Source organism: Neomonachus schauinslandi, chromosome 1 (genome assembly GCF_002201575.2).
Source record: "Neomonachus schauinslandi chromosome 1, ASM220157v2, whole genome shotgun sequence".
Taxonomy (NCBI): Eukaryota; Metazoa; Chordata; class Mammalia; order Carnivora; family Phocidae; genus Neomonachus; species Neomonachus schauinslandi.
In genome coordinates this window covers 93,976,619-93,999,466 of record NC_058403.1, presented here as the reverse complement: position 1 = coordinate 93,999,466, position 22,848 = coordinate 93,976,619, and the positions used below count along the sequence as shown (strand labels likewise).

Here is a 22,848-nt window from a genome sequence, read left to right as displayed (position 1 = left end):
TACACACGAAAACAGCCATGATGGTTAGAAAAATAATTAAATCTTTCTGTAGCAGTTGGTAAACAGCCTTTGCACCAAGAACCTTGAATGGTCCCCCTACCATCCTGGCTGCATCTCAAAAGACCCTTCAGACAGCCCACCAGCCAGCAACTACAGCATTAATAGTCGGGGCAGCAAGGACTTCCAAGACCCTGCTCCAGAATGCCAGGAGTCCAGTCCGATTGGTCAGTATTCATGACATACAGGGTGTTAAATATTTCGATTAGCACTCTCGGGTCCTGTTCTAACAGCCTCAATAGGCAGTCCCTTCCACCAAGACATGACCCTCTGGTGTGGGAAGGAAGCATACAGGCCTGTTTGCGGGGCTCTGCGGGGAGGACTGTTCTGCTCCCAGTATCATCTTTTGTGATCCTTCATTCACTTGGGAAATATCAAGAGATAGTAGATTTTCTTATTTGATTTGATTAAAAATATGTACATACTCTAACACTTGCATGCACATGTGGAGTTATTGGGAGACAAAACTGCCCATCTTGTAGACTAGTGAATTCACTTTGGCTAGCTAGAAATCTGTGAATTTCAGAGAGAATAGGGAGGGGCCACCCAACTCCTTCATCTTACAGATAAGGAACTAAGCTCCAGGTAGACCGAGTCACCTGAGGATCCTGAATCCCAGTCTTTTTCCCCCTCCGTTATACCGTGTCCTCATAGCACTTAATTTGGAAGTGATTAGTTGCTAGATTTTAAAGATAATTAGAATATGAGAACAATTTAATTATTGTAACTAAACGTATATAACTATAATATCCCCATGAGCAGTTAGTAATAATTAGAAAGTAAGTTCTCAAGAAAGATAGACCTTTTTTGCACTGACACAGAATGCATGTTATGTTCAGCTTTATTAGCCCACGAGGCCTAAGAGTGCAATTTAAATCAACCTAAATGTAAACTATAAGTACCTGATAAACACTTACCTATTTTATAACGTGTTTCTTTTCCATAAAGTAATTATGTAAATAATATCATTCCTTAGCCTTTCTATATAAAATGAATGCTAACTGGAACATTTCTAACTCCTTTAATATTAAATCATATATTTTCTCACTTTGAAATAGAATTTTTGAGCAACGAAAGATTTCTCCAGCTAACCAGAAGATGCACTTCCGCTCTCATACTCTGTTGTTCAGGACGTTGGGGAAGTACTTGAAAAACTGAAGAAGAGGTGGCAGAGGGGGAGGGGGCAGAAGGGCAGGGCGGGTCATATCCCCAGATAATTTAATTATCTCATAACATTCTTTAAGACAGCTTGCATAAAATTCTACCAATTTTATTAGAGGAGCATAATTTTTAGTTTGAATATGTTGAAAAGGAATAAATTAGTTCACTGATTTTAAGCATTTTCATAAAAATTTTGCTTACCATCTATAAAGACCAGAGCTTATATCTTTTAAAAAAATTAGAAATAAAAAACAAAATATCAGGTAAAAAACACATTTAAGATGTTTATATATTTGGTCTTTCAATAGAATTCTCCACATGTTGATTACTATGTAAACCAGTTTTTTAAAAATAACCAGATATGTAAGAACAGAGGGATGAACCAATTAGATGGCACTGCTCTGCATTCTCCTTGCAATGAGAAACTATATATATTTTGATAAATGGACACAGCTCCATTCAGCAAATTGCTCTGTGTATTGTGGTAAATTCTTGTGCAATTACAGAACTTCGCTGGAATGCCCAGTGGTCTCTAGATAAATTCCTTCACCCTCTATGGTAACAACTTGTCAGGTAGACTCATTTCCTGTTTTTTATCTAAGCACTAAAGGAACTTGAAGGACCTTCATGAGTTTGGGACGAGTCAGAGTATGATCTATCTCTTACTAGCAGTAATTTTTAAACACAAAAGACAACTTCAGTATTTATTCTAATTGAATTTTGCTCACTCCAAAATACACTTTGGCTCAATAAGTAGTTAACAGCAGACAATAATTTAACACCCCAAAAACACGTTGTTTTTACACATATATTAATTTCTTTTTCTTTAAAGAGTCTGAGTTTTAGTTCTGCTAGAATTTCCTGTGTTCTTCTACACCAGCGTCATAGGAAATCCTAATGTTCTCAAGATTTCTTTCATTTCATTGCACCTGCTTTTCAGGATCAACAAGTTAGTTTACAAGCTTGAAGTCTCAAATTCAAAATACTTACTTGTGGGTGAAATAAGAATCCTGGAGAAGGTCTCAAGTATTTCTCTTTTAAAGCTTCAAGTGGGTCAGTTAGTTTTCTTTTCTCTACTCTGAAAGGTTAAAATTAGTTTTTGGAGATGAATCAGTCTCATATATCAATCACTATATAATTACTGACATTTCAAACAGCTAACAATAAAGCAAATGGTAGGTTTCTGGGAAGCACACTGATAAAAATATAAAGACATCTGTTCAGTTCTTGAAGAATACTCAGGGCACTTCTAAGCACTCAAAGAAAGAAGGTCCTATTTATAATGGCAAAATCCGATTGAATGACTAGTAATAACAGTAGTGAGGAAATATACAAAATGAAGAGTCATGAAACCGGAGGGACTGGTCATACATTTGTACCTTTCCATTTCAAATGGAGACAAGAAGGCTGGATTATTTTGAAATCATGAGGACAGAGTCCATTTTGAAAATTAAAGTCATTTTCTACCAAGAAAGTGTTCCCCTAGATATTCATTAAGTTTCTCCCGTCCTTGCCAATGACAGCAGGAGAGTTTCTAAGCATACTCTGCACGCTGCCACCTACTCTTGGAAGTATAGGTGTCTTCTTTTGGATGGCAAAAGGGGGTGGAGGGAAAAGGAAGAGGAATTTTTGAAGATAGACAGAGACATATAAAACTTATCTACATATCCCTTCTGCCTTAGAAATGTTTGTCATTCTATTTACCTTTAGGTGTACAGGAAATGAGATCGTGGATTAAATTAATTTCTTTCACCAACTGTTGGTAATTTTCTTTTAAGAACTGTTGAGTAAATATGCTTTTAAAATAGAATCAAAATTAATACAAACAGCTACCACTTTTTGAAATTTTGTATATGCTATGTTTTGCATTTACTATCTCACTTACTGAAATAGGCCCTCTTATACCCATTTTAAGGATTTAAAAAAAAGTCTGAGACATGGGAAAGCTGAGATTTCAACTCAGGTCTTACACTAAAACTGGTGTTTAGGTCTTTCATGACTTTGGTAAAATGACAGGCCTAGGCCCTTAATTCAGAGTGAAATACCAGAGAGGAGACCAAGTTTCAACTAAGCAAGAGGAAGGTTAGGAGGTGAAGGAGAAGAGTGTAATGGATGTGTGGAAGGACTGAAAGCCCATTGCCACACGGAGGGTCTAAGAAAGGAAGTCTGAGGAATACTCTTCACAAAGGGCTGAGACGTATCACTGACTTGGAAACAACCTTCCTGGCCATGTGTGACATATAATCCACACACAAAATACGCAAGTGCTGTTTTCCCTTCTTTTCCCTTCTCTTATTGGGACTGCCACAGGAATCAAGACATAATAATTGAAAAAAAAGTGCCCAAGCCTGATTACGACGGCTCAGATATTTTTGTATTGTCCTTTTTAATCCCCTTCCAGTGGGGTTAGCCCTCAACACAGTGGCAGGATTTCTTAGTTAATGTATTCTAGATAATAGGAGGCAGAAAAGGAAGGAGTTTTTAGTGAAAAGGGTTTGCAGCTCTAGTTCCTATTAAGTAATAGGAATCAATAAATATCGTTGAATGAAAGAGTAGCACAAAATTGTTCATAAAAGACAATTAGGCAAAAATATGAAAATAGTCTCATCTTAAACAAGTCCAATAAACAATGATCCACATGTTCCATTATTTCTTGACAATGGTCAAGAGTTGAGTGAGAAAGTAAATGTGAAAATGCTTGGTAATATTTAAAATCCATAATTTACTCAATACTTTTAAAGAAAGCTGGTATTTAAAAACTAAGTCATTCTGAATTTCAAGTGAGTGTTACACAATGCTGTCTAAGAGGCTTTTTATTAAGCATATATGTTTTCCCCAAAGAATTTTTGGATGCATCAAAGAAAACTGGATAATGAGCGTATGAACAGAGACACGTTTTTCAAAACCAACCATTCACATTATACACAAGACATTTTTGTGACTAATATTTCATTTACTTTGGACTCCTGGGAGATTTATTTAGCAACAGAATATGAACAGTACTTACTAAGGATGCGTTGGTAGGTTAACAAAGAGAAAACTCATGCTGTTCTATGTCCCATCTCATTTCAAATATCCTGACCCATTTAAGTCCCCACACATATTTGCATTAATCCTTCAGGAGCCTCATTCTTCTGCCACTTGACAACTTGCTTTAAATACGGCTTTCCCATATTTTCCACTTAAAAAATGTGTTTAAAAATAAATTTATTGTCAAGGGAAAGAACTCAGTGGGCCTCACCCCAAACCCCAAATTCAGAGACATCCCAAAATAAGTCCAAACCTAATGAGTTGACCATCTGAGTAAAAAATGAATTCACTAGATCAAACAACTTTACTCTCTGCCTTATAATAATAACAAAAATAATTTGCTACAAGCCATAGCTTTAGAATGTAAAAACTGCCCTCTGTTCACATGTCCACGTCGAATGGTCTCTTATCCTCCCTTACCTGTAAATCGGGTCCATAAAAAAAGGAGTGGGTCTAGCGTGCTGCAAGGAACTGTCCGATGCGGGTCTCGGTTCAATGTTGCTTCCTTTCTTTTCCCCAAACACGTGGTTTTTACGGGGCTCGGTCAGCTTTGTTCCACTGGCTCTACTCCTACTGCCCATACTTAGATCCAGGGGCTGGTCTTGGCTTGTGGCAGGTGTTGCTGGAGGCTTGGAGGGTCCTGGAGTCAAGGGCTTCTCGTCCTTTCGCTTAGTGGTGAGATCAAAGGGAGACTCAGAGCTTCCCTTCTGCAGTTTCTTGACTTCACTTGGTGATTGGGGTTCCATTTTCAAAGGTAACGATCTCAAGTCTCTATCAGGAAATGGGTACATTGATTGAGAGAATGCTGGAAAAAACGGGAGGGGAAACATGGAAGGGTAAGGTAAAGCTCCAACTTTTTTGTCTTGCAGCCCCACCAGTCCTGTTGAACCAAAGTATTTTTCAGCAATAGAAGCAATAGCCTTTATAGAATCATTCACAGCTCCTGACACCGCAGTGTGCTCCTCTAAAGACGGTGGGAAAGTGGAATGATTGCTGTATTCTTTCCTATTATGTCCTGAAGCCAGATTCTGAAGAGGGCTTACTTTGTCTTTGAACATTTTACCATTTTCTTTAAATTTCTCTTTATCACTTTCAAGGTCACTTTCCAGATCAGAGCCCGAGGTTGTTTCCAGGTCACTGCCACTTGGTGTACTGACATCATCAAGGTCACTACTCTCTGACTGGTCACTCATTTTCTCAAGGGGCCTCTCTTCAGAGGACCCCTCGGGCTGGAGCTCCACTGGCTTATTGTCCCCTACAGGTGGGTGTTTAGATAGTGCCTTCAAAATATCCTGTGTAGCTGGCAGTATCTGAGGATGTGTCATGAGGGGACTTTGACTTTTGTTTGTCTGTTCAGTACTTGATAGTCCTTTAACAGGAGAACTAGCAGGTATCAAAGGAGGCCTGTGGTACAAGCCGGAAGGAAACAGACCAGGGAAGCTAAAAGAAAATCCAGGAGCTGTTGGAAAGGTAAGACCAGCGGGATGCCTATTGGCACCAAAATAGTCAGCAAGGCCCGGGTTGGCATGACTCATATTAACCATGGACGTTTTATCCATAGCGGGGGTTCCAGGAAGTGAAATGCCTTGGCCAAAAAATCCACCTGCCGCAAAATGGTTCTTGCCCTCACAAAACCTCCTGTGTTTATTTAAGGAAGACGTAGTGCTGAACATTTGTCCACAGTCTTTGCACTTGATTTGGGTTCTGCAATCAGCATGCATGCGCTTATGACGACAAAGGTTTGAAAACTGAGTATAGGATTTATGGCAGACCTCACCTGTGTGCAAACAACAAAAAAGAATCTCAGGCTTTATGGCAATTGCTGCTGAATTTAGCAAGTATCACAATTGGTTTACCCAAAATTTCAATTAGGAAGCCAGGAAAAGTTGTTGGAGGTACCAATCTGGGTGCTCCAAACACAGAAATCCCCATTTCACTAGATTCCAAAGCAAGGCATCCAACCTGACAAATGTCTTGAGGCAGCACAAATATTTCATATATAAGTATATATAAAGATTTCTGTCATCCCCATTGCATATTTTGCATCGTATTTGTGTATTTAAGTATTTATAGAAAAGTCCAGTTCCAGCATGCATTGATTTCCCACCCAACGCCTACCCTAACAGAATCTTAAAAATTAAAGTCTTAAGCACAATACATAACAGGAACCCCTTTAAACTTTTAGACCACTCCAAGAATTCTAAGTCGGAGGCACCGACACAAAATAAAACAGCCTTTCCCTCGACTGGCAACTTTACCTTTATTCCCTCTCCCCTTGGGGAAAAAGCCTGTGACTGCTCTACCATTATTTAATTTGTGTTATATCATACGCTCTCATCATTCACACATCAAAGCCACACAACAATGCACATTGTGTATTCGGAGACATTTTTAACAATCATTTTCATGATTCGAGAAAGACTGACATAATTTACAATGGCTCTATTTTAAGCCTGCAAAGGAAACTAAATTGAATGTGGCCCATCCTGCATTGCTGGTTCCCATGAACTACGATCACGTCCTCTGACTTCCCCTCACACCAGCGGTTGTGCTAACCTTCCTGCATTTCTGAAACCCCCGTCCTTGGGAAATATGTCCACTCGTTGTCATATCTTCGCCGGTTATCTCAGGGCTTGACTTCTATGGGGTTTAGCCAACTACGGTAAGCAGGGGAGGGTGCTCTGAATGCTCTAATCCAGAAAGAACACAGCAGGGTGCGGCCAGGAAAGAACCCTCTTTGTGGAGCATTTGCCAAAAAAGTAGAACATCTCTCTCCTCACATATTATGTGAGAATAGAACTAAGTGTATTTTGAGACCAAGCTTCGTAACCTTTAAGAACTCCTTTGCTAAGTACGAATCCCCCTCACTTCGCATTTTGGCAGGATTATCGTGCCCATTTCCTAAGCATCACATTGTTTAATCTTACTTTAGTAGAGATGAATCCACTTTATGTGTGAGTTTACTGTAAACGATTCTGTGCATGTTTAATACATGCAGAAACATGATACACCTTGTCGGTAGTTACTGAAACAAATTTATATAAGAAATTAAATTAAAGACAAAATGCAACATTTATTGCTTTCATGTGATGATTGCCTTTAAGCGCAGAATGGTGGAGCTCCTAAATTAAAGCAATAATAATTGAAAGAAATAAAAAACTCGAAGGAGATTTTATAGATGTTCAGTCATGCAAAACTCACCCAAAAGTTGGATTATCCCACACACCACCAAACAGGAAAGACCAAGTGATTCCATAATATTTCTTTTACTACTAATGATTAAAATGCACTGCGGCATATATCAGGGTGCTTAGTAATAGTAAAGGAGCTTTCAACTGTGGGATGATTCATAACATTATAGAGGCCGTAACATGCATTTTAATGGGAAGAGAAGATGTGAGTGATTTCTTTTCAAATCATCCTACTGGAATATACTGACCAGAGGCTGCTTTAAAAGTATGTACTCTTTAACCATATACAATAAATATACGTGCTATTTAAATTCTTTGATACACTAATTAAAACCATACAATGTAGAGGGTGGAAACATGAGGCTTTCGCTGGTTACACTAATTCAGCTATGAGCAGTAACAAGAAGTAGTAAATAAAATGTCGTTGGAATTATAAAAGTGCACTCATCGAGAAAGTAACACCTCTCCTCTGGGCATTAAAAGGCGTTGAGAAAATGTCTTGATGGGTCTTCAGCCACGGTATAAACTTTTGAAAGGTTTGCAATTTTTTGGCAAAGAAATATCGCTCTCTAGACTTCTCTCTTGGAGCCGGATGGATTTAAGAAATCAAGACCTTCTCTATCTCGGAGTAACAGAAGGTGCATTTGACTTCCCTGGTTGCACCCTCTGTTACTCAGATGAGCGAGGGCTGTGTCAGGTCTTAAGAACGTAGAATCTGGGATGTTTCCCTAGGCAGGAGCTTTGTTTTTCTCACTTGAAGGTCTGGCCTGGCCCACCACAAACCACCAGGCCTCCAGGTAAATGGCTCAATTGATGATGAAGTCTATACTCTACTGTAATTTTCTTAGTAATAAGGAATTAGCCAGCAGTTAACATTGCATTTTTCTACTTATTAAACAAATTAAGAGGTATTTTGAATATGTTCAGCCTATTAGAGCATGTGGTTTCTATTTGGGAAGGCTGGAGGTTTCTGTAAAGGCAGTGAGTAATTACCTTAGCACTGGTGACTTTGGGCTCAAGCTTGGCGGTACACTGTAATAAGAGACAGTTGCCATAAACACACCAGTGGGGGTAAATCATGGTGTGTGGCCTTCTGGTGAGAAACAGATATCAACTCTAGGTGAACCTCCTCCACTCCCAATCTCCACACCAACTCTCCTCTTTTGTTCTGAAATTACATGGCTATTATTCATAATTACCCCATGGTTCTCTGTCAGATTTTATATTTGAAGAATGCCATCTGCTATTTAAATTTACCAATAATTACTGAAAATGCATTCATGGCAAATAGTTGCGCAAGCTGATTGGAAAGGGACACCCTATAGTGCTTTAAAATGAAACACTTGACTTCAACACAATTAAAATTCCAGATCCCAGAACCTTATATGATAGGAATCTGTATTTTCTGAATTTTGGTTTAAATAATAGAGAAAGCATTAAATGGGTGATCCTAATTCGTTTGGTCTATTTTTTTCCCACCAAAACACAATAAATGTTTAAAGTCTGTTTCTGAGAAATCAGAAATAAATGAGTTATTTATGCCCGTAATACTTGCAAGTACATTTTTAAGGGCGTTACGACCTAGAGTCAGAAATGCCTTTATGAGACAAGAAGTCTAAAATTTCTATTGTATACTTTATTTCCCGTGACTTTGAACAGAGCTTCCCCAAGGGAGGCTAGAGCACCCTTTTGTTTATCAGCTAGTCCTCTTCACTCCACCCAGGGAACAGAAGAACATATGAGCAAAACAAGACTTTAGCGTAAGCTGGAAAGGGGGAAAACAAAAAAAAAAAACCAACAACAACAAAAAAAACTCCCTTGGTGCTTGGAAGCACAAAAGAGGGCTGTGTCGAGGTAATAAAACGAGGAGGGTTAGTCTCTGGCATCTCCATGTTGGCACTAAAAAATATTTTTTGCCCATCAGGTCCTGTAGTAGTGTCTCATACACCTACTACAGACTATTGCATATTTGTCAGAAAAAAAATGTGTTATAAGGGTTCCCGAGTCAGAGGTTTTTGCCAACTATGGAGTGTGCTTCAATCAGTTCTATGCTCGTCTGGATCCAAAATCAGTCTTGACGTTTGTAGCACAACTCAGTGAGTCACTGTGTTTGTGTGCCCTGCTGAGCAATGGATTAAAAGAAGTCCAGAGTCATTGCCCAGAGGGACCGAAAACAACTGATTTTCCTCATGAAACATCTCAGCATAATACAGGGAACAGGAGTGGGTGGACAGAAGAAGAAGCAAACGAGCCCTGAGTTTTACTTTATGCAGAGTGTGTTACTCAAGTACAGGGACGTTCTAAGTAGGTGGTCAGATTGGCTGTCCCCTGAACACACACTGCCTGTAAATTTGCTTTAGTGCGGTGGGTTATAGAAGCATCGTGTCCGGCATCAAAGTGAGAATGTTCTGCTTTTCAAGTAACTGAGAACTACCGGCCGGCAGCCTGTGATTGGTAACAACATGTAGATTAAGGGGAATTTTATTCCCCCCCCCCCCCTTTCCCCTCACACATACTCATACACACACACTCACAGAGTCATAAGCCCCCTTGCCAAGTGGGGTACTTCCAGCCCTTTCTGATCCAGAACGGGTTTTTATCACTTCATCTCGCTTAGTGGCATCTGCCATTTTCAGCGTGAGACAAATCTGGTCGTCTCTATTAAATCCTACAACCTGGGGAGGCTTCCCTTCCATTACTTAATGACTTCTTTCTCCTCTCGTTATTGATTTCATCTAAAAGAAAACACCCCAGGGATTAGAGACAAAATACCCTGGATCTGGGTGTCAAAGATTTTCTTGTAACAGAAAATAGCCCTACTGGACTGGACCATAAATAGCTCATGCGGAGACACTTCCATGGCCACGCGGCCACTCTCCTGATCACAGTGCCTTTCGGATGAGAGAAGGATGCAGGAAGGAGGGCTGGAGTGTTAAAAACTTACAGATAAAGGGCTTCACACTGCTGTGGATGTGCTTGTGTTGTTTGAGGCCCGACGAAGTGGCAAACGTTTTGCCACACTCCGGGCACGCGTGGGCCCGGGCACCAACATGCTGAGAGCGGATGTGCCGCTGAAGGTTGCTAGGGTCCGTGAAAACCTGCTAGGAAATGAGTACTGATTAATCAAGAAACTTAATCCAAGGACACAATAAAGAAGACCAGGAATGACTCAAGAAGGAATTTTGTTTATTTGTTTTGCTTTTGTTTATTTGTTTTCCCCAAAGACCAAAAGAAAGTCATATTTCCAAAGCGTGAGCTCCTCTAGGATAGGGACTGTAAACTATTCAGCTCTGTATCCTTAGCACGAAATGTCCATCGGTATCAGTTGAACAAGATAATTAATGGCATGATTAGACCATATTCAAGATCATTTTGATCCCATTTAGAGTGATTAGAGTTGAATAATAAAATGCCAACCAAGACATGATTAAAACTGGCGTGCTATTTCCGTCCTCTAAACCAAGACACACTGTGTGCAAAATTGGGGGGAGTTTTACTAAAGTATCTCAAATCTACTCAAAGAGTTCCCCCAGGAGTTAAAGCTAACACTGTGTTTCAGCAAGTTACCATGAAGCTAAAACCATTCCCTTAAACTCTGTACTAAAAAAAAAAAAAAAAAAAATGAAAAGTCACCCACACTTCCAGGAGCAAAACATCTCTAAAGATAATTTCTAGTGCCACAATTTCCACTGGCATGAAGAAAGATATTCAAATGATATGAGAAGTTTCTGGAAATAGAAATCAACTTCAATGACATCAGGACATCTTTTAGTTCATTGAGAACCACGAAAATTAAATGATGTGAGTTACTGTTTTCATAATTCAGAGTCATGGTCAAGGTGGAGTGCTTTCCTTGCACCCTTATGCTGTTCAGCAGTGGCCACTAAGGCACGCTTTTAATTAGAACCAAGTGATGATTTATGGTGGGGACTTGGGTGGAAAAATCTGCAAATTTAGGAGTCTCCTATTCTTTCTGAATAGGCATCCAGAAACTTTATGTGACTTCCTCACAAACTGCTATTAAAATAAATCAGTAAATGTGCATTGGATAAAATTTTCATTCTCCATAAGGCTATAAAACAACCCCACACTGGCAAGCCAGTAGCGGAACCAGGAATTTACCAAGGATGTCTGACACCTAGTTCTGGAACTCACCATTAAGCCTCACTTCCTCCCTTACAAAAATAAAAGGATACCCACTAAGTGTTTTTATACACTGTACTAATGCCTTTTAGCATACAACACTCAGTCTACTTTTCTCAAGATATTTATAGTTTCCCCTCTCAAGGCTTGTTTTTATATATCATAGCAAGTGATGGATTAAGAGAGAGCAGGATGACAGAGCGAGGCCAAGTAGTCTACAAATTCACTGTACCTTGGCACAGTTTTCACATTCATAGTGCTTTCCACTGTCATGTGACATCTGGTGGCGAATTAAATTGGACTTCCAGTTAAATGCCTTGGGACACTGATCGCACTTGTATTCCCTCTCTTCAGTATGTGACAACATGTGTTTCTCCAGGCTGTTAAGAGAACAATTGATTTAATAAGACATGGTGACAAAGAACACATTCATAAACAGAATGTCATTTTATTAGTAATCCAACTGGCAATTAAAGAAAAAAGAAGGAAAAGTGGTTGAGGTGAGGAAGACGAAGGAGAAGAAACAGGCCTGCAATGGACAAAAGAAAATGTATTTCTCCTAGACTGTGTCTCTCACTAACATGAGAGAAGTACCCCTGTTGTTAGAAAATAAATCGGATACGACTATCAGGGATTAGCTGCCAATTCAAGGGCACGGTAAGTGACTTGTCATTTGTCCAGGTCTCGATTCACTACACCATTCTAAGGGCAACACATACTGCTCATACCCACTTAATTCAAACACAAACACTCAAACAGAAGATCCTCAAAAATGCTTAAGAACATGCAGGCAGGTATGCTATCTAAGGCCTATAACCTCTAGATTCAAAAAGGTACTCTTGTTTCTACCCATATCACCATATGGGGAAGTGAGCCGTACACTAACTATTCAACAAGCAACTTCCCAATATAACCCTAGGACGGATGGATGGAAGGTCAAGCAGATGAACTGACGAATGGATATGGATATACACAGATATAGAAGTGTACATATATATAGTGCCTATGAATTAGGGAGGAAAGAAAAGTGTATAATATTATAAGTGGATGCACTATTAAAGCCCCTCAAAAGAAAAGCATAGTTAGAAGTTTCTCACAAGCACAATTTCTCTGGTTTAAAGCTTAGAATATTTTTGCTTCTCAAATATTTCCCTCTCTTCTAAAACTGGTATATGAAATCTGCATGAATGCAATGAAAAGCAAATATTATAGATAATGGATTGCTGTGATACTCAGATGTCTGTAACATGTTTGTTAATTAAATACACACATATAACACACTGGGATGCTACCCCCAAATAAAATAACCAAAGCTCCTTGGAGAAACAGCCTGTTTCAAAGTTGAAGCCCAAGATACACAAGATGGGCCCTGAACATCTTATTACGGCAAAATGCAAGAAAATTATATATCAGGTCAAAAGAATTAAGGTAGCAACCTGAAAAGACACCCACTGACCAGAGATGAGGAAATTTAAGCATCAACAAAAATAATAATCTCATCCTTTAACAAACAATATTCAAAATCACACAAGCAAAGCCTCACTGGTCACACTTGGAAGATGCTGGGAAGCCAAATCATTATTCTGAAAACTAGTAAATAAAGAGGGAAAACTCACTCACATGTCTTGCCTTTCCTATATGAACTGTACTTCAGGGTGAGCAAATAAACAATGAGGGGAAGTTTCTCTGTATAGAATTAGTATAGATAATAATGAAAGAATGATAGAAGTAGAAAACATTCATTTTACAGCACATAAACAATTAATAAATCTAGGCAATCCATAAATAAATCTTGTGCCTCCTGAAGGAAATAAACCATAACATCAGTGAGGTTTTCTTCCTAAAACAATGAACCTAAATCTGATCAAGGCTTGGGATATTTTACAGGAAGTAGAGAAGATGGAGAAAGATGTTAACACTAAGGGGACATGATCAGTAGAATCCAGACTGGAGGAAATGCTACAGGAAAAAGCAGTTTCTTCTATAAATAAATTTTAATGAGAGGGGAGGGAGGGGGAAGAGAGAAAAGAAAGAAAGAAAGAAAGAAAGAAAGAAAGAAAGAAAGAAAGAAAGAGAGAGAGAGAGAGAGAGAAAGAGAGAGAGAGAGAAAGAAAGAAAGAAAGAAAAAAGAAGAGAAAAAGAAAGAAAGAAAGAAAGAAAGAAAAAGAAAGAAAAAAGAAAGAAAGAAAGAAAAGAAAAGAAAGAAAGAAAGAAAGAAAGAAAGAAAGAAAGAAAGAAAGAAAAGAAAGAAAGAAACTGACTTTGGAGGAACTTATAAATTAAAAGAGACATAAGAGATATGCCTACTAATTGCATTGGTGGACCTTAGTTTGATCTTAATTCAAACAAAAAACCCTAAAAATAATGAGATAACTGGGGGAATCTGAACACTGACTTTATATTTGGTAATCCTAAAGAATCATTATTTTTAAAGTGTGGTATTGAAATGTGTGTTTTAAGGAGTCCTTTTTTCCTACAGATACATACTGAGCTATTTATGAATAAAATGACATAATGTCCAGGATTTGTTTCAATAATCCGAACGAGTATAGCTGAGACAAGACTGGCCTTGCATGATAATTATTGAAATTGAGTCTATGGGGGTTTATTACACCATCCTCTCTAGTTTTGTATATTTTGAAACATTCCATAGTAAAAAGATACTAAAAAAAAAAAAAAGACTACCAATCATGTAAGCACTCTTTCTTTCCCAAGTTTTATTTTTCTGTGAGATGAATATTCTAAATTCGAGTATCAAGTAAGATGCCTGTGTGCCTAGAAAAATCCAGTAGTGGTGTAGATTGTGTGCATGGCAGTATGTGTAAAAAAGTACCCTTTCTCATATCTTGATAAATCAGAAATATCTTTCCCATATTTTTTCTCTTCCCCAGCTTCCTCCCTACAACCCTACTCATATTGGCACGTGAACTTACTTTTCCTGCCCCCATGAGTCAGTCGACTTTGTAATGCTATTCTATTTGAGCACAAATGGTGATATCTCTGTGAACAAAAGGTACCAGGAGATTACAGGTGTGTGGAGTCACCAGAACAGCCCTATCTTTATCTACAATATGTAATTCCCTGTTTGTTACACAAGTTGAAATGTTATTAAGAGAGTTAAGAGAGAGATACCATCAACCGCAGTTAACATTGAACTGAGTCAGGGACATCTTCCAATCATTGCACAGATTAGTATTCTCTGTCATCCTCAGCCACCCGGGGAAGGCATGCCATTTTATGACATATATAATATATTCCAATGTGTATGTCAACTCATAAACTCTGAAATCTAGTGGTAGAGTTGGCCTATACATGGAGTCTTATTCCCGTGTCCTAACTCCAAAGAGATGATAGAGTTTCAAGAGAACAGTACATGGTATACAGGGGGAAAAATAAATAGCAGTGCAAAGGGAACTTTCCTTTCTTTCTTCTACTCGAGCATAAAATCCATATTGTTCCATGGAATTATCAGCTATCAGTTTATTAGTAATAGAAAGAATAAAAAGGCAAGTGGTTCTTACAGAAGCAAATGTGCATTTCTTTCACAAAGAAGCAATCCAATCAGTCATTAGTGAAACTTCTCCACTTTTCATGGAACTTTAATTTATGGAGCTTTGCCTAGCCTTCTGGGTTCTTTTCAACTTCTGTATATCAATCTTTGTTTCTCGCCCCCCCCCCCTTTTTTTTTTTTTTTGTGGGGTAGCGGGGGAAGGGGTTATTTTTTTTTTTTCTCAACACTTTACAGAAAGATACAGTACAGAATAATTACCATGTCAAAAAAGGATTTCTCATTTGTATAAAGCAACAATATAGGATTCGACAAAGTGGAAAATATTCAGGGAATGTAGGTTCTGCCCATGGCTAAATTATATAACCAAAAATACCACTTAGATGGTCGACATCAGGTTGCATAGTGACATGCTAGATCCATCTGGCTGAGCTACCAAAAAGTAAGTTTTGAGAGTTCATCCAATACCAGATAATTAGGTTTCCTTATTGTTTTCCACTGAATGTTTGACTGAAGGAACCAAACTGACAGTTGGTTTTGGCATTAAGTAGAGTTGACTCGGGCTCAATCCTACAGCTAGTCAGAGTTAAGAACCTCTCTCCACCTAAGTGTCGCCATACACTTCTAGTGGGAAGTAGGGATTACATTTTAGTGTTTAGTCCACGAATTTTTGTTTTATAATGTTGTCCATTATCTCTGATAACAAAATTGAAGGAAATATACTTAATCTCTGGCATCAGAGATACTGCTTTACATATAAATACTTTCCTTACCCACTGGTATTTATTACTTTCATTTCATTTTTTAATTTGGTCATAGTTATATTTATGAGACATGCTATGACTTCATTACAAATCTATGTTTTACCAAATATCCGTAACAGACTTATTCTCTACATGGATTTATATTAAATAGTAAAGATGAGTACTGGGAAAGCCCTTTTATTCCCCTTTACTCTCTAAAAGCAGGCCTGAATTTTCAAACCTAGAAATTCATTCTTTGACTCAGTCTCCTCAAGGACTGGGTTATACTTGATGCTTTTTTAGTTACTTACGCACTAAAATCAATGACTACTGTGTGAAATCCTTTCTTGTAAGAAGCCTAGCCAGAGAAGAGGAGGCAGGGCAATCAACAGAGGGAAAGAGGAGAGAAAAGAAGGGAAGGCACTAAGAAAGGAAACAAAATGGTCAAGGGCAATAGGTAGAGAGTCCAAGATAAACCATGAGTAATTCATACTCTTGAGTAAGACCAGTTGATATACTACCATTCCCACTTAAATACAACATTATGCCCATTTGGAATTCTGATTCTAGGTTCCAAGAATCGTTTCTGGATTTAAAAGCAAAGAAATGAAAGCAATTCTTAAAACTGCTTGTGCGCCGAGGCAAAAACCACTAGGTAGAAACAAACAGAAAACCTACTAGCTGGTTATATACATCCCTGATCTGAAAGACTGTTCTGCAGCATAATTATCAATACAGTTTTCCAAGAGTAGGTTCCAGAGTTGCTGTTTTAATAGAAATAAAAAAATGTTCTTGAATGAAGTTCAAAAGCCTACAAAAGTTAATATACTGCTGATACATGATTTTTACTTTGTTAAAAATAAGTATTAAAGAATAATTTCATTTATATCAAGTTTATTTTTTCCCTTTTGGGAAACAGAACATTTTCTTCATTGGACATGATTTTCTTATTCTTTTATATATGTGCAGTTTAGATAAATCATTGAAATTGAAATCCACAGGTGACACGAATCTATCAAAAGATCATTGATCTTTCATTAAGTGTATACCAGAACCAATCTTTTTTTTTTTTTTTCTTAATCATCTAGATGTTTCTAGAGGCAGCTTTACTGTTTGGCATATGATGACTTTAATTGGCATCAGTGTTGTTCCAACGTTCTTGATTCTTCCTCTAAGTCATATTTTATGCTGCAACGTTAAGCTTTCAGTTCCCGATAACACTCCTCAAACAAACATAAACACATTATTTTCTGGCTAGCATCAAAGTAACTAATTCCAACTCCACTGTAAATGTCTTACAGATAAGAATTTCCAGTGAAAACTGATTTCTGAACATGTCGCTAGCACACTTTTTCAGGCTCATCACAGTTCCAAATTTCCCATCTGCATACATTCTGAAAATTCAGTATACCGACTGCATAACAACAACACTGGACTGCAGAGTAAATAAACATGTTCCGTAGTGCAACAAGCCATTTCTAACCTTTGCAAATCGGGGAAGACTTGGTCACATTCCTTACACTCCTGGATTGCATGTATGTCTCGGAGATCGTTTTCACTTTCGAGTTTTTGTTGGAAGTCTTCTTCCACCATTGAAAATGCTGAGTGAGGGGTACTGCAGGGGAACTTCTGGTGATCTGCTAGTTCAGCCTTGGACTCAAAGAGCTGGTCACAGTCCTCGCAGCGATACTGCCGTTCTTCTGTGAAAATAATTCAGATGTTACCAGGCCTGGGCCGCTCAGGAAGTGTCACCACAAACCAGCAGTTCTTACCGAATTATGGAAGACATACTAGAAATGATTTCATTGTCATTTCCAGCACTGCAATTTTTAACCTGACTTAAAAATAATACCTGTAGAGAAGCCAGGACACAGCCCAGCAGGATAATGTGGTTCCTGTGGCTACAGTATAGCTTCCTTAACAGATAAAAACGTTACGGCTTAAACCCTCCCAGGAGTTAATATTGATTAAAAGTAATAATGACTGCTGACTGAGCATCATCTATTTCCTCGACCCTGCTCATGGGTTACTGATATTTCTCAAAACCCGATCAGGAGAAACTGTAAGTCGGATTTGTATCCCATTCTCAGATGAGGCTACTAAAGCTCAGAGAAGTTCAGTAACCAGTCAGGGATTACAGACCCAAGGGGTCGTGCCAGGATTTGAACCCACCTCTGTCTCATACCCTTCTCACTGTACCGTGTTACCTGGAGGGCTCGTGGGACACTGAGTCCCCGTCTGAGTCATGCTGACACCTGGTTAATAGCAGTAAACTTGGATGTTTCATTACATTCCCCATTACCATGTAATGGGACACAGGATGTTTTTAGTACCCTTCGAGGCTAATTTATGTTACCCTAGGGTCAGTGCTAATTGGCAGGGCCCCGTTAAACAGCAAATATACGCATTGGCACTCTGAATCAGTAAGATAAATAAGTGGTCATAGTGGGAACTAGCGATAACAAGGTTATAAAGGGTCAGGTAGTGATGGTATAGTTCCTATCCTTTCCATCTGAATCACTTTTAGCCTGCTCGTGAGGCCATACCACGCACAGCCCACACAGACACAATCACAGAAGGCTTGAAAAGAGCTCACAATGCTGACAAGACAGCCAGGGCAACGGGACGCATAATCCCTGTTTTATTCCCTACAGCCAGGGCCTAGCGCCAGTTGTGCACCGACTGACTGCTTTTGTGGGAATATTTTAGTCACCAACAAATGCTAGGCACTTGGCTAGGGAATGACTATATAAGAAACTCAAGGGGATAGACATGTGAACAAATAGCGTGTGATATCTTTTATGACCGATGCGTGCACAGGGCCCAAGGGAGCCCAGAGGAACGTGTCTAATCCATCTAACCTGAGGGAGAGAGGTTCAGAAAAGGCTTTGCAATGAGCGAGCATCCGCCAGGTGAAGTGGGATGACGGAGGACGTCTCAGGCAATGGAAACAGCGTGGACAGATGGTAAAGGAAAGGAAGAGCATGGCAGCTTGTGGAAAGGCAAAGCTGTAGTAAAACAGGGCAGGTCGATAGGGTGCATGTAGGGAAGCAACGGGAAGTGAAGGAAGAGAAGGTAGCAGGTCACTAGGGGCTTTGGGGGCCCGTGCTAAAAAGGGAGCAGAAAGCCACTGAAAGTCGGAAAGCCTAGCTATAGCGTGAGAAGTTAAGTAGAAGTCAAATGGGACACCACTGCTATAATCCACACACAATACTGGTTTCATTTAAACCAAGCCAGTAACAGGGAGCCCAGGACGGTAAAGAAATCACTATGTAGGGCGCCTGGGTGGCTCAGTCGGTTAAGCGACTGCCTTCGGCTCAGGTCATGATCCTGGAGTCCCGGGATCGAGTCCCACATCGGGCTCCCTGCTCAGCGAGGAGTCTGCTTCTCCCTCTGACCCTCCTCCCTCTCGTGCTCTCTGTCTCTCATTCTCTCTCTCGCAAAAAAAAAAAAAAAAAAGAAATCACTATGTAGATTTAATATGTGTGTCAACTTTGGACGGTAGAGGGTTAAGGATTTATTCTAAAATAAATAACCTCAGCTGTAAAGTCAGGTTTCTTGATGACATTTTCCAGGTAATGGAAACATTTCCTATAATCTGTCACACTATTCACATATTTAAGATCTACATTTAGGGTGTGCCTGGGTGGCTCAGTTGGTTAAGCATCCAATTCTTGATTTTGGCTCAGGTCATGACTTCAGGGTCATGAGACTGAGCCCTGTGCTGGGCGTAGAGTCTGCTTGGGATTCTCTCTTTCTCTCTGAGCCCCCTCTCCCACACCCCTGCTTGCTCTCACTCTCACCCTCTCTCTCTCTAAGAAAAAAAAAAAGAAAAAGAAAAAGAAAAAAAGATCTACATTTAGGATCTCACCAGCAGTCTGAACACAAACAGAACCTCCAGGCTGCAGAATGGATGGAAAAGGCCTAGGCTTTAGAGACAGCAAAACCTTGGTTTGAAAGCTGATTCTACTACTTTCTAGTCATGTGGTCTTGACCAATTTACCTAGCTTTATGTAGCCTCAGCTTTTCTGTGTGTGTAACAGAAATGATTCCTCTCCTACAGGCTTGATCTATGTGTAAGACCAAGTGAGATAATAAATGGAGAGCATACATCTGGTATATAGTAGGTGTGTGATGCATGTGTTTTATTTTCTCTCTCCTAAGCAATGTGAAATCCTAGGAGTATAAAACACAAATCACCATTAAACACCATAAACATTACATATAACATATATGCTGTATATATACGGATATGGATATGACACAATGAAAACAAAAAGCAACTGATGGGTTCAAGAATGTTATAAAGGCAGGTCATTTATGAATGGTAGCCCTAAAAGAAGAATAGTCACTTCTATTTAGTTTTTCAGAATATTTATATTGCTAAACATTTATATTTAGACTTTAGAATATTTTGAATATTTATATAACTAGAACACTTAGAATATTTATAGATCTAGAACATTCATATTTCTAAAAATAATTGTTTGAAAACCTCTTAAGACCTAACATTCACTAATGAAAGTTGCCTTGCTCTAGAGAAAGCCCAGATTACATTTCTTATCATATAAGCACCCTCAGCTCTCACACACCCCTATTGGATCAGACTCCCTATTCAGGCTGAGACTCTACCAGGTTGGTTGAGAACACTGGGTTTCTAAGAAGACAAGAATTTCCAAAAGGTTCCCCAAAATACAATGCTATAATCTACAAAAGGCAGAATGCAGCCCAGCCAAAGGAAAAAAATGTTCAAGTAAAGAGCCAACCAAGACTGGTGGCTTCCTTCGGAGGAGCTAAAGGAGGAGAGACTGAGGTTTTCCCGTCGGGAATGCCAGAGGGATGGGAAGTGGCTCGATCCCCACCTGTCAGCTAAGTTGGTGTGAGTAACCCTTCCCAGTAGTCCTTCCAGCTAAAAAACACTCTAAAGACACCACTAGATTATGCTGAACCAAATCATGTTATATTAGGAGAGAGAAATAAGAAAGAGAAAGAAAAAAGTACTCAATTTTTATCCCAATGATACAAATCAATATGGGTAGAATTTTCTCCTTATCTGTCCTGTACGCATATAACTAGTAACTGTAATTGTTTAGATCCCCCCCTTCATTTGATTTAGAATAGGTCTCTGGCAAATAAAAATTTCTCTGGCTGTAAAATCTCCTCTTGTGTACTTTTCTCCCAATCCCCATCCCTCCAACCCTCTCCCATATGGTCATGCTGGCTAGGATTTTACTCACATTGACACAGTTTTCCCAGTAACAGAACATTAGATGGGAAGAAACAGCCACTAGATTTATTAAAGTCCAAACTGAGTTCCCTGAAATGACTTTTGTACAGTGAAAGGATCCTCCCCATAGTCTAAGGCATTGACAAAAAACTTAACCATGTGATATCTCAGTCGAAGTAGTCAAAATTCCTTTCACCTCCACTTTAGGGAAGACCTCTGCTGACTTGAGCTTCACAGTTAACATCAGCCAGATGTCAAGCCAAGGAAAGAGCCAGTCGCAAGAGAAAGAGTTTGTTAAAACTGATGTTAAAGAGCCAGGAAAACCGATACATGCCACGTGCAATGGACTCATGGGGATGCTCCATCACAGTGACCGAATGAGGGTGGTGAGGACGGTGGCATGAGCAGTACTAACCGTGGATATCCGGCGCCATAGTTTCATGGGGATAGTCTTCACTCTTCATGAACAGCAGGAGCTCCTCTCCTGGTGCAATGTCTGCGACTACTCTATAAAATATCTTCAATAAGACCAGAAATGGATGAGATGGGGAGAGAGAAAGAAGTGAATGTTAAGAAAGGGCAAGATATCCACTAATATCTGTACATTTTCTCAGACCCGAACATATTTATTTTTATTTTTATCAAAAGAAGTGTGACTTCCTGTTTTGTGTCCTGAAAATTAGCCTTCTGATGATGGATGGAAAGCTGTGACTCTCATGCCAATTCACAAAGTTCTTCCAAATCCTACTTCACCAATCAAATTGTCTTCACACAAGGCTTTCTGTGTCACATACACCTTGTGTAATATTTAGTGAAGAACCTTCCCTTCTCTGAATTCCTCACTCTAGTGAACCGCCCCCCCCCCCACCCAGGTATTCACAGAGCGGAATGTGTCTGGCATTATCCAGCAGTAGCCTTGCAAAGGGCGGCAAGGGCACAATGACCTCTCTTAACATGTCCTCTAAGGCAGCCACCTTCTCAACAAGGTGTTTTAAGGCAGCAGATTGGAAGGACATGACATAAGGAGCTGATCTGTAGCGAACATAGTCAAAGGAGAACCTTTTGTTTTTAAAAAGCTTAATCTCCCTCTCACCAATCATCAGTACTCCCAGATCCAGGACTTGCCCTCATGCCCCAGCTCCTGACTCCCATTCTCTGAAAGCAGGCAATATGCCTTTAATTGATTCATTCACCAGGGTGGAAGGGGGTGGTGCTTATTCCCCTGCTTTCTAGCAAAATTCTGAGGAGAGAAAAAATTTAATAAATCCGTTAATGACTGACTAGAAAGCTGTGGGGCAAATGTGGACCTGTAATTTCTGAGAGCTGCCTACCTTTCCCCTCACCAGCTCTGTGACTTTAGGCAAGTCATTGTCCAATTTACTTGTCCAGGTTTCAGGGTTCTTTTAATCTATAAAAGCATCTTAATTCACAATATATACAAATAGCTAATTATTATGTTGCACACCTGAAAGTAATATAATGTTATATGTCAATCATTTCTCAATAAAAAAGCATTTAATCATGAAAATACTTAAGGTACCTATTCATTTTACCACAAAAAATGTTCTTAGTTTTTAATCTTATTCTAAGATTATTTATTGAACAACAATTCCATGACAAGATAGAGGCTGTGGAAGAAAGAATGAGATTATACAATTAATTGGTGAAAATGAGACCAGTAACATTCACACACACACACACACACACACACAGTACCACCAGAGCAACAAAGACAACAACAAAACTAGGGATACAATTCTGCTCAGTCTCAATCCAATGGGGAGAAAA

At 39.2% G+C, this 22,848-nt stretch overlaps 1 protein-coding gene across 5 annotated transcripts in view; it reads right to left on the bottom strand.

Moving 5' to 3' along the window:
- Nucleotides 1–22,848, bottom strand: part of MECOM (MDS1 and EVI1 complex locus) — a 290,270-nt gene that overhangs the window by 26,213 nt on the left and 241,209 nt on the right. For 2 of the 5 annotated variants that reach the window (XM_021702564.1, XM_044914885.1), the window contains exons 4-9: nucleotides 21,476–21,578; nucleotides 17,317–17,533; nucleotides 11,815–11,962; nucleotides 10,384–10,537; nucleotides 4,669–6,025; nucleotides 2,209–2,296 (exon numbers count right to left, since the gene is read on the bottom strand). In XM_021702564.1, the coding sequence (XP_021558239.1) occupies nucleotides 2,209–2,296; nucleotides 4,669–6,025; nucleotides 10,384–10,537; nucleotides 11,815–11,962; nucleotides 17,317–17,533; nucleotides 21,476–21,578 (2,067 nt within the window). Of the gene's footprint in view, nucleotides 1–2,208; nucleotides 2,297–4,668; nucleotides 6,026–10,383; nucleotides 10,541–11,814; nucleotides 11,963–17,316; nucleotides 17,534–21,475; nucleotides 21,579–22,848 lie in introns of those variants that run through there. The other 3 variants (XM_044914895.1, XM_044914892.1, XM_044914889.1) reach the window with 3 other exon arrangements.